Raw genomic sequence first — 16185 nt, 5'->3', positions numbered from 1 at the left:
TTTTTCTAACCATTTTTGCAGTAGCTGGATAACTAATTATGGCAAGGTAGTTGATGATAGTTCTGCAGTAGGATTTAACTTGCCCCACAGACACTTGCTGTGATTATTTCTATGTAAGTTTTAACTGGAAAGATCCGTGATGTTGACATTTTAACATCAGTTATCAGTGGTGATTTGTCAGGAAGTAAATCTCAGGCAAGCTGCTTCTCCAGTAACTTCATTCTCTAAAGCAAAGCAAACACCTCCCCACCCATTTCTCTGGTGTCCTCTATGGAAAAGGAAGAAAAAAAAAATGAAAAAATGAAAAAAAGATATTTTTTTCTGACCACAAACCGTATTTTTCAATAGATTGTACAGGAGTCACATGTACAGTGATCCTCAGTTTGTTGAATGCAAAGGCATAAAATTTCATAATGCGCTGTTTGAGGAATTTACCGTGCAGCCTGGACATAGCACAAGTCATGACTATGATTCTCTGAAACCATTTGGGTTGATGAGAATGTGGTAATTGTTTTGTTTCTTGTCTTTATTACCGATAGTCATCCGTAATCTTTACAAAGATGGTGGTAAATTACGAGCTTGACTAGGATGCTTGTATTTTTATAGGCAACTTGATTAGAAATTTATGCAGCAGGTGAACTAAAACTTTAATTATGACCCGTAGGGCAGAATAACAATTGAGTGTTGCAGATATTTGTGAAGTTGGCTCTTGCGTGACTTGTGTCCAGGAATCCCAAAAGAATGGACAGCCCTTGATCCAAGTGAAGCTTGGAAAAAGGAAAAATCTCAGTGTTTGTATGAACACAGTTATTTAATTTTTAGAAAAAAGGTTGAGAATACAGAGTTGTTTCTGTTGCAGTGCCAGTACGAAGGACCACAGGAAGTATATTAGCCCTTTGCCTGACTCTTTTTTATGTCTAGAACTTGACTGCACAAAGTGCTTCCTCAAAAGGAGGCTGGGGGAATGAGGCTCTAAGGCCCGCCCAGCACTGAATTGCAAGCACAAGGGCTGCAGATTGTAAAGCACTGGTCCTGTGTAAACTCATCCTGCTGGTCCTGACTGCCAGAAGACAATCTTGTGTGTTAACTCTGTGTTGGCAGGCCTCATCTCTCATCTCTGAACTGTCATAAAAGTCACACGTGAGCTTAATCATTTGCTGTAGCTAATTTGACAGGAAGGCAATAGTCAGCCCACATCTGATCTGTATTGATTTTGTACACCTCTGGCTTCCAGAACAATATATATGTAATGCAGATGGCACCATAGCCAGGGATTCCTGTACTGTATGGACACTCCAGCTAGTCGTGCCATAAGGATGCAGCAGCTCAGTGTACAACAGTTCATCAGCTGCTAATGCAATCACTCATTTCTGCTAATCAAATCAGTCAGCTTCAGGGTTATGTTGCAGCAGGGTTGCATTCTCTCCCAGATTAAGGCAAATTGTGTAAGTTGGAGCTGCAATGAAGACAAACTTTAGGATTTATACGGTATTTTAGGATAATTTTTTAATGGTGTCAGTTTGAAGTTAAATCATACAATACCATGTGTGATTTTGGTGTTCTGAGCGTACGTTGGTTAAGCTGTTTCTAAAATTCATCTGCTGGTACTAACTGCAGTGAGTAGTGCTCAGAACTGGTGTTAAGTCATAGCATTGGAAATAATGTATTTTCTAATTAAATGTACATTAAAGATTTTAGTTCTCATTTTGCAGACCTTCAGGTGTATTTTGACTTCCTTATCAAACTAGTTTTTGAATAATTATTTTCCCCAAACTGGTTCCTCCATTTACTTTAAGCAAAATTTGACGCTTTACTTTTTTCAGCTCTTGTGTGCTGCTATATATTAATCGCTTTTTTAAAAAAGTGTAGAATGCATTTACCTTACTTACAATAAGAAGTATTTGAAAACTGTTTATCGTAGACTTCTGGAAGATTTTAATAAATGGAGGGTATAGGCATTCATAAACATTGCTGATTGCTTATGGATGATCGTTTAGATCCCATTTTCTAAGTTAACCAAGTGTGGCCATTCACATGTAGCACATGTAAGTGTGCAAAACTTGCACTTGTTCTAGCTTCAGTCACTCAATTGGAGAATGTCTACATCAGTAATTTGGCTTAATAGCAAATCAGTAGAGTGAAAGAGTTGGTACTGTCCCCCCCTACCTCTATGCATTATACTGTGCAGCAATTTTCTTTTGGACTAGATTTAGTTGAGCCTCTCAGGATCAAATATCCGTGCCACAACATGTGTTAAAACTGATCAGAGTGGTTATTTATTTGGACCCATATTCTGTAGTGGCCGAAGCATGTTTTGTGTAGTGGAAGCACCATTTTCAGTTTATGTTTCTCCAGAAAGAATCCACGTCACATACATGAAACCACTGCACAGTAAGTGGGAATAGTGGGGAGTGGAAAAGGATTTGCTTCTCAATTGCACTTTTGCTCTGAACCAAACATAGCCTTAAGCTAACAGAACAAGGTTGTCTTCTATATTTTACAGGCAACAGACTATGAAGTCAAATAGATTCTATTCTGTTTACCTTTAAGTTAATTTAGACTGACACAAATGTGAGGACAGAGAGAAACACCCTGGGAATGGAAAATGGATTTATGATAAACAAGGCAATGCTCCTTGAATATTTACTTGCCTACTTATATGTTTATTTTGCTCATTCTGTTTATTTTTTTCTCTTCACTGGGAACAGCTGTATCTTTACTTTAATCTCTTCAAATCTTCCATTAAATTAAAATATGATTTTTAAAAAAATATATACATAAACATATGCATGCACAGTATGCCTTATGTAGAGTTTACAAACATGCCCAAATTACAATGCTTTGGACGGAGAACATCCTTTTGGATTTCATCCTTAATTTGATTGAGCTGAACTGAAGACCTTTCATCTTGGATTAAGATTGTATAGAATAAATCATAGAACATCCCAAGTTGGAAGGAAACCACAACAATCACCGAGACCAACTCATGCATGTTTTATTTCTGACTGTAGCAGAATGAAGAGGTTACTGTACCCATCCCACTCATAGGTGTTTATTGTCCTCTGCAGTCCTCTTAGATGTGTCAGAAGTACTGCGTATGTGGCTGCTCTCCAAACCAGTTATTTCAGGGTGCCTACATTAGCTCAGGTATTCGTAATATCTAAACCAGGTCACTTTGACAGAGCTACATTAGGGAACAATTACACAAGAATTTATGCGGGCCGACAGATGGGGAGGAGCTGTTGCCTCTGAGCATGGGACAGGGAGGAGCAGTTGCAGATGGGCTATAAGTGTGATCATTTTCACCTGGCACAGCTGCAGCCAGACACAGTTTTGACTACGACCTTATCTTATTCTTATCTGTTTTATTTGAAAGTGTAAATGCTGAATATTCTGTTAATAAAAGCAATTAAAATCAAAGTATTTGCTTCTTCAAAGAGAGAGAAAGCAAACACTAACCAATTCTCACCACAGTTGTGGAAGGAAGGGAAATTTACCATCTTACAGATGGTAAGTCTCAAATACAATTATCGTGTGTAAGACTGTAATTTGCATATTCCAGTGTTGGTTTATACCTCTGAGCAGTATGTTAATTTTTCTGACAGTTTTTCTTCTGGCTGAGTTTTGAGTGTCATTGAGCAGTACCACATGTGGAGAAAGCAATAGCTTAGCATGTTAAAATAAACTGGGAAATGTTATCTTTTGCCACCCAGATAGTTTGCCTGATAAGTTTCCTTCATACTCATTTTATCTTTCCTTTTTGTATCATTTTCCTTTTTCTTTTTATTCTTCCGCAACACTTGAAAACTAGATGTTAACAGGAAATCCTGGCAGCATGGAATCTTTTAACAACTAAAAATAAATATTACCCTGTGGCAGAAGGCATTGGATGCTGTAGAAATGGTAGCTGGCAAGAACTAGTTGTCACCAGCATTTCTGGCATGATCTTGGCCTAGGATGTGATCTTGCTCTTACCCTGGTGCTTTGCAGTACTCTGCCAGTTTTTAACTCTGTGAACTTCACTCATCATAAGATCAGAAAAGCACCAGCTCAGCTCTGTAACTACAGGGGGGAGAAGCAATACTGCATGTTTTGATGTTACCTAGTCCATTAGTTTAGCTGTATCATCAAACTGCACCTTAACTGGAAGTAGGAACATAGACCTTTTGTTTTTCTTTTTCCTGCCCCACTCAGTTATATTCTTCTTCATTTTATTATTTGAATGTAAGTTATTAGTATCTTCTAAAATAAGACCTTGAGGTGTTTTGCATTGTATTTCATGTCATGTCACCGCTGCATAATGAAGTAGAAATGTATAACTTGGCCAAGCCTTCTTTTTCATTAGCAAAAGAGGAAAAGTACAAGCTTGTAGTCCCTGGTTTCACTGAAATTGAGTTTAAATGTTCCTTTTCTATTGTGACCCTATGTCACCTTATTCAATGATCCTGTGTACATTGTGGAAGCATTCCAATCTTCTCTCTCCAAATCTGGATGAGAAACACTTTTGTAGCTGTTCTTATCAGCAAGAGGTCCTAGCACAGTTAGACTAATTAAGTGGAGGCAATTCAGAAAGTCCTTCACTAAATCTCTGAAGGCACATGATAAATTGTGTGTTGCAGGTTAACTGATTTTTTTTTTTTTTGCATTGTAAATAAAACAGATATAAGATGTCTTCAGGAAGAATTAAACAGTGTTAGAGAGAAACTTTGAATCAAAAAGAGCAATGTCAAAATAGGTTTTGATGCAGAGTTGGACAATACAGCTAAATATAAGTTTTCTGTATGTGTTCCTGTTTGCTCTATAAATCATCAGGTTAGGAATGGATTTTTGCGTCTCCTGTTCTAGAGTTCATCTGTTATCTCTGCAAGGTGTCTGTTTTTTTTTTTTTTGGAAGAGAAGAATGGCTTCCTACTTTAAAAGGGCATGTCCTTAATGGGTGGCCTTTCAGCATCTAAAGATATTAGTAGAAGTTTGTGCCCAGTAATCAATATAGTTTGTTATGAAGATTTCCTGATAGGAAAAAAAAATACCTTGTTAGTAGCAGAGATCTTCCTCTGAGAATCATATTTTTAAAATTTACTCTAGAAGGTCAAGAGAAGGAGAAATGATATGCAAAACTAATGCAGGAACTAATTTTTTGATGACATGGTATCAGGTTTCTGATTCGTGAGTTTGTTTTTATGTTTTAGTTTAATATTTCTGACTTACTACTGAATATCTTTTTACTTTGTGTCTACTAAAAAAAAAAAGGCTTATTTTTCCATTATGGCTTTTTTATTTGGGATAGCATTTTAGTTAAGATGTTAAGTATAGTGTCATAGAAAAATAATAATTTAAATACTGTGGGTTTTTTAAGTCCAGTGACTCCACTAAAAAGTGCAATAACCAGAATAAAAACTGTTTTAATATTTTTAAATATTAAAATATTTAATATTTGGACAATTTTTATTGCATTGCACTTTAAAATGTACTGAATTGCCAATACCATACAACTGAGTAACAAAGCAAAACTGGGGCTAGTCTGACAGTTTGTGTTTCTTTATTTGTAGTAGATTTTTTTTGATTTTCTAAGCCTTAAAAAACAGAATGATGCAACATCCTAATTATAAGACAGCATAGTACAACACCTGCAAGATACATCAAGTTCTAGGATGTATAGTTAATTTGCTGCTGAGATTATAATAATAGTAATCAGCAACACTAATCATTTAACCTCGCTGTTGAAAACAATGCAGTACATTATGATAACATGCCACACAAAAATTCAAAGCTGAGGTGCACTCTTTAGGGAAACTGTTCTCAATGGTAATGTGATTCAGCAATGGCGTATATACCTGTATTTTCTTCTGTCCTTCCAAATTAGTTTGTAGATCCTCCATTCTTTTTAATGCCACTCCAGTAAGTGTTACTAGACTTCAGAGGTTATCCTAAGTTTGTGTGATCCTTGCTTACGTGCATGGTCTTTGCTCATGAGTGGCTAAGCAGCAGGGCTAGGAGTTAAATTAATAAGCAGTAGTTTCATCCCATTTCCCCTCCCCCACTTTTTTTTCTGCCCTTTTTTTTTGACCTAATAACCAAAAGGGAGATAGAGATGGGGAAGAAAGTTGTATTGGTTCCATAACTGAAATGAAGTGGGCTGGAGGATTTACCAGAAGGAGCAGCCTTTTCTGAAAAAGGGGAATCGTGAAAAAGGGGACTCGTGAGACTAGCCTTACACTTGCATCTTTTTTTTTTTTTTTCTGTGAACGAATTCAGTTTCTGAGGTGCCGCATGGCTGACAGTAGTTTTGGTACAAGGCATGAGCCTCTGTCCCTGCAGCTGCTGCTGTCTGCCCTGTCATGCTTTACTCTAGTGCCTGAATTCCACTAGCCTGTGGCTCCCACATGCAGCTGTAGCATGGGCATGCTTAATACTTGTGACATAAATACCATCTCTATTTGCAGATAAGTGAGGCATGGTAATTGGTTCAAGTATGTGTATCAAAGACTCTGGCCAAAACAAGTTCTCTGTTTTCACAAGACAAAACAAACTCTAAAAATTCTTCCATATTTGCTCCAATTTCTGAGCTGTACCATATTGTCCCTGGTAACTAAAGGATAACCATAAAAAGATTCTCACGTATGCCTTATGCTAAGTAAGCAAATTATTTAAATAATCCTAAACTGATAAATTTTATAAGGTAAACAAACTGTTTTTGCAGCATATTTGAACATGGTCTGTATATTCAGAGAAGCATTGATTAAGATGTTGAAGCTGGTATTGAAACTTAGCTGGGGCCAGTGCCGATCGCTAACAATATATGTTTTATTCAGGTTCTTGTGCATACAAAATGTGTATTGAAGAATAACTTTGGTATTTTAGAACATCTTTTATTAGACAGAAATAACAATCTGAAGTTTAAAGAGGGGTGTTTTCAGTCAGTAATGAAAGACTATGAGATACAGAGCTACAATACAGAAGTACAGAACTACAAGAGTAATTTTAAATCCATCTACACTTAAAAAAGAATTGTTTGCATGAAAGTTGACTTGCATATCTGCACGTATCTAATGTTTAATTTTCCTTTTCAACAGGTAGAGAGAATTGTTGACAAGAGGAAAAACAAGAAGGGAAAAACAGAGTATTTGGTGCGATGGAAAGGATATGACAGTGAAGATGATACCTGGGAGCCAGAACAGCACCTTGTTAATTGTGAGGAATATATACATGAATTTAACAGACGTCACAATGAAAAGCAGAAAGAAAGCACATTAACCAGGACAAACAGGACCTCTCCAAATAATGCCAGAAAACAAATTTCTAGATCTACCAATAGTTCTTTTTCAAAGACATCTACTAAATCTTTAGTTATGGGTAAAGACCACGAGTCAAAAAATAATCAACTCTTTACTGCCACCCAGAAGTTCCGGAAAAACAATTCACCATCTCTTTCTGGAAGGAAAAATATGGACCTTGCAAAATCAGGTATTAAAATTCTAGTGCCCAAAAGTCCAATTAAGAGCCGGACAACCGTTGATGGCTTCCAGAATGAAAGCCCTGATAAAATGGACCACATAGAGCAGGATCAAGAAGACTCTGTAGCACCAGAAGTAGCAGCAGAAAAACCAGTGGGAGCTTTATTAGGACCTGGTGCAGAACGTGCCAGGATGGGGAGCAGACCAAGGATACATCCATTAGTGCCACAATTGCCAGTGCCAGTAACAGCCACAATTGCATCAGCATTAACAATAAATGGAAAAGGTAAGCGTGCAAGTTGGTCTTTTTATGTAGATTTTTCATTTGACTGATCTTTTTAGCTGTTCAGATGTAAACAAATTACCCACTCTGTTTCAGCCATGTTAAATCAAGTCTGGAGAACTTCACAACTTTATTTTTACATAACTGTACGACTATAAAGCCATTTTGAATTTTACCAGCCTTTGCTTTCCTCACAGAGATTCATTGATATTTGTGTTTTCAGAATCACCATAAGATACATCTGTGTTTGCTTTGACATCGTGTGGTACACATATTCAGTGTACCATTTTCAGAAATAGCATCATTGCTTTAAGTTTCTTTAAATATGTCAGACTCAATTTCGTTATGAATATTAGAAACATACATTATCCAAATAGACAAGTGATATGAGTAGGGATTCTTCATAATGGTTTATGTACCTATTTTGCTATAAACTTTGCCTGGGGAAAAAAAAAATAAGAGAATGATGGTACTTAAAAAATGAAGTTGATAAGTTTTATTTTGGTGAGAATTTGAGCCAGTTGTGCAGATACATATGCCTTCTGTCTGGATTGAATTCTGTCTTCGTTATATTTTATCAATATTTTGTTGTTTATACCTCATTTTATATTGAGATCTTATTTAGATTTAATGTCTGACATGGTAATATCTCAGTAGATTTATAGTACAAGTTGAATAAACTGTACATTTTTAACACCAGATAAACCCAAAGTGCTTTTGTGTGTGGGAAAAAGCTGTTCATTCCCCACACCCTGCTGAGAGACTGGATTAAGACAGTCATTGTGCTGATGTCCCAAACTTCTGTTCTTCCATGACGGACCTAGGTTGTTGTTGTAAGCATGCTTCCGAGGCTAAATTTTCAAGTATAGTGTTCTCTTCAAATAGAGGGTAAAATCTGCAGGTATTCTTTTGATGACAACTTGCTGGAAAAAAAATCTTGAAAACCAAGGACTGGGCCTGCAAAAAAACATGCTTAGAGACAAGCTATAGGCATAAAAATATGTTGAAGACTTTGTGAGAGTCTGTGTTGCATGCCCCATTATTGCTTACATATAGATTTTGGGGGTGGGGGAAGGCTGCTGTAGCAGGAGATGTTGAAAAGCAGTGGATAAGGGAGGAATGCTCTTCTGGATCTGTGGTGTCAGGTCATGGACCAACCCGTTTTGCTGCAGATGAACTTGGTAACCATGGTAATGAACACACTGATGCCAGGAATATCTCATCCTTTGCATGGGCTAAAGAAGGAATGTAAATCTCAGAGGATGTAAACAAAGCTGGAGGGGAAAATGCAAGAGATGCATGCCAGTATGCAAGTTTTCTGAGTAGGTGAGGCAGATGAGTGTGTTCACACATGTGATGGTTTCATGATAATTAATACACGTTTTGTAGTATGATGGTGCTCCTAGTGAAGTGGCTGATAAGCACTGCCTCCAGCATCCTGGATTTTCCTCATGGTGTTCACACACACAAACAAAAAACAACAACATAAAAAACTTATTGGGTAGGTCAATAACCACAAATGATTACATCGTTCCCAGCAACCTTTCACTCTGGTAATATTGGTGTCGCAAAGGCCTGTTACAGGGCATCAAGTGGAAGCGGAAAGGCCTGCACAGGAATGATAGTGACATACAAGATACTAGCTGAGGTGTATTAATGCATTTCACTGAGGTGTTACAGGTCCCTCAACTGTCACCACCTCCTTCAGCTTTTCTGAGGCATTTGTCTGGCCATCTAATATTGAAAGCTCTCTTTGGGATAATGGGAATATAAGATTTTTCTTACACTTACATTTTTGCAAGATCTTAAGGCATAGATCAAAAAAGGGGGAACCAAGGACATAGCCACAATACATGGTAGCACAAAAATATGCAGTATATTTGTCTTCTATCTGCTGCTGGAGGTATATTAGTTCAAGTACATTATCTGAGGCTTTCCTTCTCTGACCACACTGCCCCTGAGCCGAGCTGTGCAGTTTGCTCTGACACAGAAGCAAATGTCCTAATTTATTATGGTTTTGTGGGTACTTATGCTTATCTACAACTTTTGGGGAGTAACATACAAATCGAGCAGTAACTTTCTGATTACAAACATGGAAGCAAGTTACAAAAGAAGAATACTTCGCAGACCATGGTTATATCTGACACTAGTCTCTTTTCCTAGCATTTTAGGATTTTTGTGATGGATATCTTTTTCACAGAAGCCCAAGGTCCAACTCAGCCATTCCGCAACACCTGGGTGGACCTCTGCTTAGAGGGAAGCCCAGAGGGGCTGCCCCATCTCCTAGAGCTAGCCTGGCCTTGGAGCTTCCTGCGCTGACACATTCTTCATCTCTTTGTTAAAGCTGCACTTTTTGCTGTTTTTATTTTTAACGTCATAGTGCTATTCATTAAAATGTAGTAAATAGACTCTCCCCTTCCTCCCCCACGCCGGGTTCTGGCGGTTCAGAATCCTGTTCCATCCCTTACTCAGGACATTCCTCCTGCCTTGAATGCACACCTCATCACATTTTCAGCACTGTCAATGCCTCGGGAACCATGCCTCACAAGAACTGATCGTTGTGCAGAAATTTCTTCAAATTTGTACCCTCAACACTAGCTCTGCACCAGATCTGACATATTAATAATACAGATGATAGATCTGGCATTTGAAGCACTCATTCCAAACATCCCACCTCCTCCGCGTACACCTTCTGTTAATTTTAAGAGTTCCAGCTTCCACATGGAGGATGCTGTCAGGAAGACAAAAGCATATTTTGAAAAATAACTTTGTACTTGAGCTGGTTTAGGAAATCTTTATCAAAACATTTTTGCTGGAAAATCCCAGTTAGTCAAAATACAAATCATTAATTGGAAGGTGTAATTTTGAAGCATTCTAGAAAAATACAAATTACATTTCAAATATATTTTAGACAACTTTTATAATCATACCTGTTTTAGCTGTTGATTTTTTTTAAAAAGCAATTTTCAAAAAAACATTTAATATTAAAGCAGTGGTCTGAATTTTGGGATTATTGTTATGAATGCTTGTGAAACTCTTCACAATTTAGTCAGTTCTTTGTGTGTTTTTCCCCAGCCTCAATTTATTATTATTTTTTAATCATAAGAGTACAAACAAGAAAAAACCTTGTATACACAGGAAAATTCCAATTTTATTACTGGAATTACTAGGAAATGTTACTATTGTAGCACCTAGTTATGCTTTTCACCAGACCAACTGCCATGATGCAGTTCTTGTTCCGAAGAACAGTCTCTGAAAAGGCAACCAGCAAATATTTACACAAATATGCAGGGGTGCCAGGGGAATGAAATAACTGTAGTGTTTGCTCTGGGAGTTGGTGGTTTCAGCACACTAAAATCCAGCTGCTGTCTGAAATATATATTTTAACAAACCAAATTATTGTATTGAATATTTATATTTTAAAGGCTTGGCCTTGAAAGCAAAGTCAATGGTGTAGTAAAGTACATACAAGTCTAAGAAGGGTGATATATGGAAGAAGTGGGAATTGTTCATTAATGAACATCGCTGTGGTGATCAACAGCTGTTACTAAAAGTTAATTGAAGTCATTCTTAAAGGGATCAGTGAAACAGAAAAACAACACCAAAAAACTGAAATGTGGTGGAAAAACATTTAGTGGTGCCTACAAACAATAAGTATTACTCAAAACTAGGCAAGATGGAAAATAGCCTCCTATTTGACAGTAGGTTTTGATACATTTCAAGTTTTTGATAGCTTCCTTCCTTCATCAAAATCAAATAAAAAGTTAACTTTGTAATTTTTAGACACAGTACACTCCAGGGAATTTCTGTTGAATAGAGCACACAAGATCTGAAACTCTAAAGAGAATCTGTGAGTTACACAAGTCTAGAGAGTTGTCTTGGAGTTTTAGAAAGGACTAAAACACTGGATAGATTGTTCACCCTCTGTGAAATTTCACCATAAACCTGGTGAGTTCCCTTCCTTTGCAAATTGTAATTGCCTTGCTATGTTTTTTTTTTTTGTTTGTTTGTTTGTTTGTTTGTTTGTTTTTTTTTCCTCTGGATCACCCTATAGTCGCTAAGGTTTTTATTCAGCTAACAATATCCAATATGTGGATGTAATTGAGAATAAATGCAACACAGAGAGAGATTTTGGACAGAAGAGCATGAAAAACTCAAAGTATAAAATGAGTGAGAAAAGCCCATCTAGCTGCATATGTTGGCATAATTAGGATAAGTCAGGCTGGTGGCTGGTGTGCGGGAAAAGAAGAAATACAAGAAATGCAGTGAATTACTTGCACCACCAGTATGCACAGCAGCATTAGCATCTCCCTCCTTGCACATACTAAACCAGATGAATAACGTGCAGGAGCAGTAGGCTGTCTGAAAATACAATGATTGGAGTATATCTGCCTATGAGCAAAGAAGGTGTCTGCTGATTTTTCAGTTGGATGATGGTGCTGTTCTTAGCTTGAAACAATGGTATTAGCACAGAAAGAAAAGCCAGACCTCTTGAAAGAAATGATTGAACTCAAGTTCTGTTTGTTATCTGTTCTCTTCCCCCAAGACAATTTATCCTTCCCCAAGACAATTTATGGGATTAAAACCCACAGATTTGGAAAACCAAAAATCCAGTCTTAACACCATGCAAAATAGCGTCCATTCTTTGGTTAAGTCTTGGTCTGTACAGGAACCAAGCAGGTGTAGAAGCACATACGGAGCTGACTGGAACTAGGGGCAGAGGTGATGTTGAAGTAACACCAAGCTGATCTGAAAGGAGTCCAACCCCTCCCTGTTCCTTAGGGTGAGGAGATATCACCCAGTTCCTTCCCACATTTTCCCATTTACTTTCTCCCCTCTCCCTGTATGCGCCCGGGTGCTTGGTATTACATGAGGAGCCTCTGGAGCAGGCCGCTGGTGGCAGCACAACTCATTAGGCCACCTTCAAGAGGCCCAAGGGCATCACAGCTGACAAAAGTGTGTAAGGGGTGAACCAAGCTATTTGTCCTTGTGAACCACAAACAATGCATAGTACTCTTCCATAAAAGAAAAGAAAGAGAAAAGTTGCAGATCTCATTGTTGTGGGAATCAGAGCGAATAGTACAATTAGAGGAAAGTTGGGGTGATGTATTGCAGTTTTTCAGATTCCTTTTTACCATTCTGGAAAGACAGAAGCTGCTCTTAGAGTTCCTTCTATTTGTTTTTGTTTCGTCTTGGTAGTAAAACATAATTCCAAAAAAAGACTTGAGACCGGAACTTCCTTTTTCAGTGTGTTTGTACATTGCACTTGGATGGTGGCTTGATCTCTACTGAGTGATCTGGAAAGCAACCAAGTATTTTATTAGTGGAAACAAAAGCCAATGAAATGGGTTAAAGTCCTTTGTAAAGCCTGCCTAACTTCTGAAATTACTGGTTCAACCTCTTTGTTGAATGTAGCAGAGTGTAATTTTGTATCTTTTCTATTGTGTATGCATTTTGCAAATCACTAATTCAGAGTAAAACAGTTTTCATTTGGTCAACGTTAGAGACACCTTTGTTTTTTCTTCAGAAGTTGCATTTCATTTAGAATCCTCTTTTGAAGAGTTCACATTATTACTTCCATTATGCACTATACTGCAACATTTTAACCTACCACCAAATTTTCTATCTGTATTACTGCTAAGTCATTTTCAGTTTCTTCAGCTTCTCTACTCTTAACTAAAATAATATTCCGAGTTGTTGCTGATTTCTTGTTTATCTGTATTTTCTGGTTTAATATAAATGCAAAAGTTTTACATAATATGGTAGACTGGACAGTCCGTATTAAGTGTAAAATCGATCTGTTATCCCAAACTGTTCTGGTTTTTGTACACCCCTCCCATCACTTGTGCAGTTTCTGTTAAGTCATCGTACAGAATACTGTTATTTTAGGTGGTGCTTCAGGATTGAGAACTTCCTGTGAAAATCTTTTGTCTTGTGTCAACATATTACCATAATGACAAAGCAGGATTTAAGCGCAGGGCTTGCTTGAGGTTTAAGGCTGTTTTTCAGTGAACACAAGAAGTGAATGACCAGTTTCTTGCTTTTTCTGCCTTCTGCTATCTTCCACTTCTTTGAACAGAAATGCCCGTTTTGTCCATTTGAAGACTGATGGTGTGGACTTTTGATACAGCTGAACTGCTCTAAAGGGTGTTTCTTGGAAAGAGTGGTTCCATTGCTTTCCCTCACTTTCCCAACCCCAGGTTACAATATGGCCTAACTAACTGCTCCTTCAAGGACAAACTCATTTATATCAGCATTCTGGAAGTGACAGCAAGGAAGAGGGTACATTCCTGGAGACAGAGACAGGCAGACACCCACACATGGGGATACAGATGCACATTCTGTCCCTGAAAAACCTTTAACAGGAACTCTGGGTATAATATATATGTGTGTGTGTCTATGTCTCTCTCTCTCTATATATATGCATTATATATATATATAAAGGGAAAGACATTTCTCAAAAAATAAGCAGTTTGGACATAAAATCCTCAGCCTCAGTTGATAGAAAAGTTCCTGTTATTTTCACCAAAAGTTATTACATCTACAGGCCCAACGGGAAATGTCATGCTGTTAGCTGTGCTTTTCTTCGAGTGTTCCATCAGTTTACGCTGACTGAGGGTCTGGGGTCTAAATCTCTCTTGACCACTCAGAAGGAGCAATGATCATTAATGATTAGCCATCACATTCTCCTACAGTACTTGTATCAATATGAGACAAAAGTAATTTCTGAGGGCATGTTTGTCATACATGTTATAGCAATGCTGGAAAGGTTTGGAAAAGATGAAGCAGAGTGAGCAGAGGCTCTATTTGTAAGGCTCACTTTCAGCCTACTTTACTTATGTTGATGCAGAGGAAATGCAGTGAAGATCAGACTTGAATGATAGAACAGAAGTATTGAACTAGATTTTTTTTCTTCTACATTGTCAAAATTGTGCAATGTTAGAACAGCTTTTGATAATACAGCAGAAATGGGAAGTGCAATCAGAAATATTCTTATGGTGTCTTTTGAGGTTTTGTGTCTGGCATAGTAACCATCAACTCTTTTTTGTCTCTTGCTGTTTCAACTTTTAAAGAAGTTACATCTCCCATCTTTCTTAAGACTCTGAAGTAAATTGAATGTAACTTCCCTGAGGAAACTGTCAATATGAATCTGTGTTCTGTTGACAAGAAGATTATTCTTAATACGTTGATACAAAAATCCATAAAAACTGGGCAAAAATAATCTTAGCATGGTTCAGGGAAGATTTGTCTACATCACATTATCTACTTCAAAGGCGAAAGCATGTGCGTACAGGTAAATTTTCAGTCAACAAGAAGTCCTTATAGGGAAGCTGTTATAGGTGGGGAAACATAGCATAAAATTATTAAATAAAATATTTCATTTTTTCCATTGATCCGTGTAAAAGATAGCAAACTGTTAGATTCAAGAAAATGCAAAATCAAGACTTTCTTTAGTGTTTTTTGTTTGGTTGGTTGGTTGGTTGTTTTATTTTCTTTTTTTTGTTTGTTTGTTTTGTTATCTGCCTGGTTAACAGCTGGTAACAGTCTTGCATTTTACAGTTATTGCAAATATACTTTGTTGGTTTTTTTAGTGAGACCTAATGAAATAGCCAGATCCTATATTGTCTTGGGATACCTCTACTTCAAATACAAGTTGCTTTACTCAAACTGGTTTAATCATGATCCAAAACTACTACCACTGTTATTTATAACAACAAAGTACTATTCTTTTAAATAAAAGAAAATAAATTCAGAAGCTGTACATTTGTGAAACTGTATGCAGTTTTTCAAATCAAACATAAAAATGTCTAAATGATTTGCTGTACTTGCCATTTATACTGTAAACATATTAAAGAACACACACTAAAATGCATTAGGCCACAAATTATTAAACAGTTAATTCTCCTCTAGTAATTGTTTCCTTAATTTTTCAGTATTAGATTGCATAAAAGTAAGCTGTTGTTTTAAGAAGTATTTTTGTTTTAAAATGGTTTAAAGTTTATTGTATTTTAAATGCGTTTAAGAAACAAAGGAAAGTATAAACACTTGTGCTTTCAACTAGAATATTCTACGTTTGAACATATTTGAAAACTGGAATGTTCTAAGATTTAACTTGGAAAAAAGAGAAAGAGAGCATTAGTCTATTGTATTAAGAGTTCTCTGAACGTCTCTGTGAAACAGGGGATGAAGAAGTACAGATTGTAATTTGTCTTCTTTGAAAGTATTCCTTGAAAGAGGCAACTAAAGAAAGTAAGTAGTTATGCTTCAAAAGGCTGCTAAGAAACTGGCTGGGAAGATGGAAAGCAAAGGAGACTTAATAGCTCATTTTAGTTGTGTCAGAAGCTTAGCAGTGGGATGTCATAAGAAGGCTCTGTAATAGGATCTGTGCTTATTTATATTTATTAGAGATCTTAAAAAAATGCAGTGGTCAGCAAAGGTACAAAAACT

At 37.0% G+C, this 16185-nt stretch overlaps 1 protein-coding gene across 1 annotated transcript in view; it reads left to right on the top strand.

Annotated features, from left to right (window-relative positions):
- The window catches only part of CDYL (chromodomain Y like), a 105442-nt gene that overhangs the window by 42075 nt on the left and 47182 nt on the right, over positions 1–16185 (top strand). Inside the window, exon 2 of the mRNA XM_066992468.1 lies at positions 7074–7740. Within this exon, the coding sequence (XP_066848569.1) occupies positions 7074–7740 (667 nt within the window). The remainder of the gene's footprint in view (positions 1–7073; positions 7741–16185) is intronic.

Source organism: Anser cygnoides, chromosome 2 (genome assembly GCF_040182565.1).
Source record: "Anser cygnoides isolate HZ-2024a breed goose chromosome 2, Taihu_goose_T2T_genome, whole genome shotgun sequence".
Taxonomy (NCBI): Eukaryota; Metazoa; Chordata; class Aves; order Anseriformes; family Anatidae; genus Anser; species Anser cygnoides.
The sequence above is the reverse complement of the archived record's forward strand: the minus strand, read 5'-3'. Positions and strand labels throughout refer to the sequence as shown.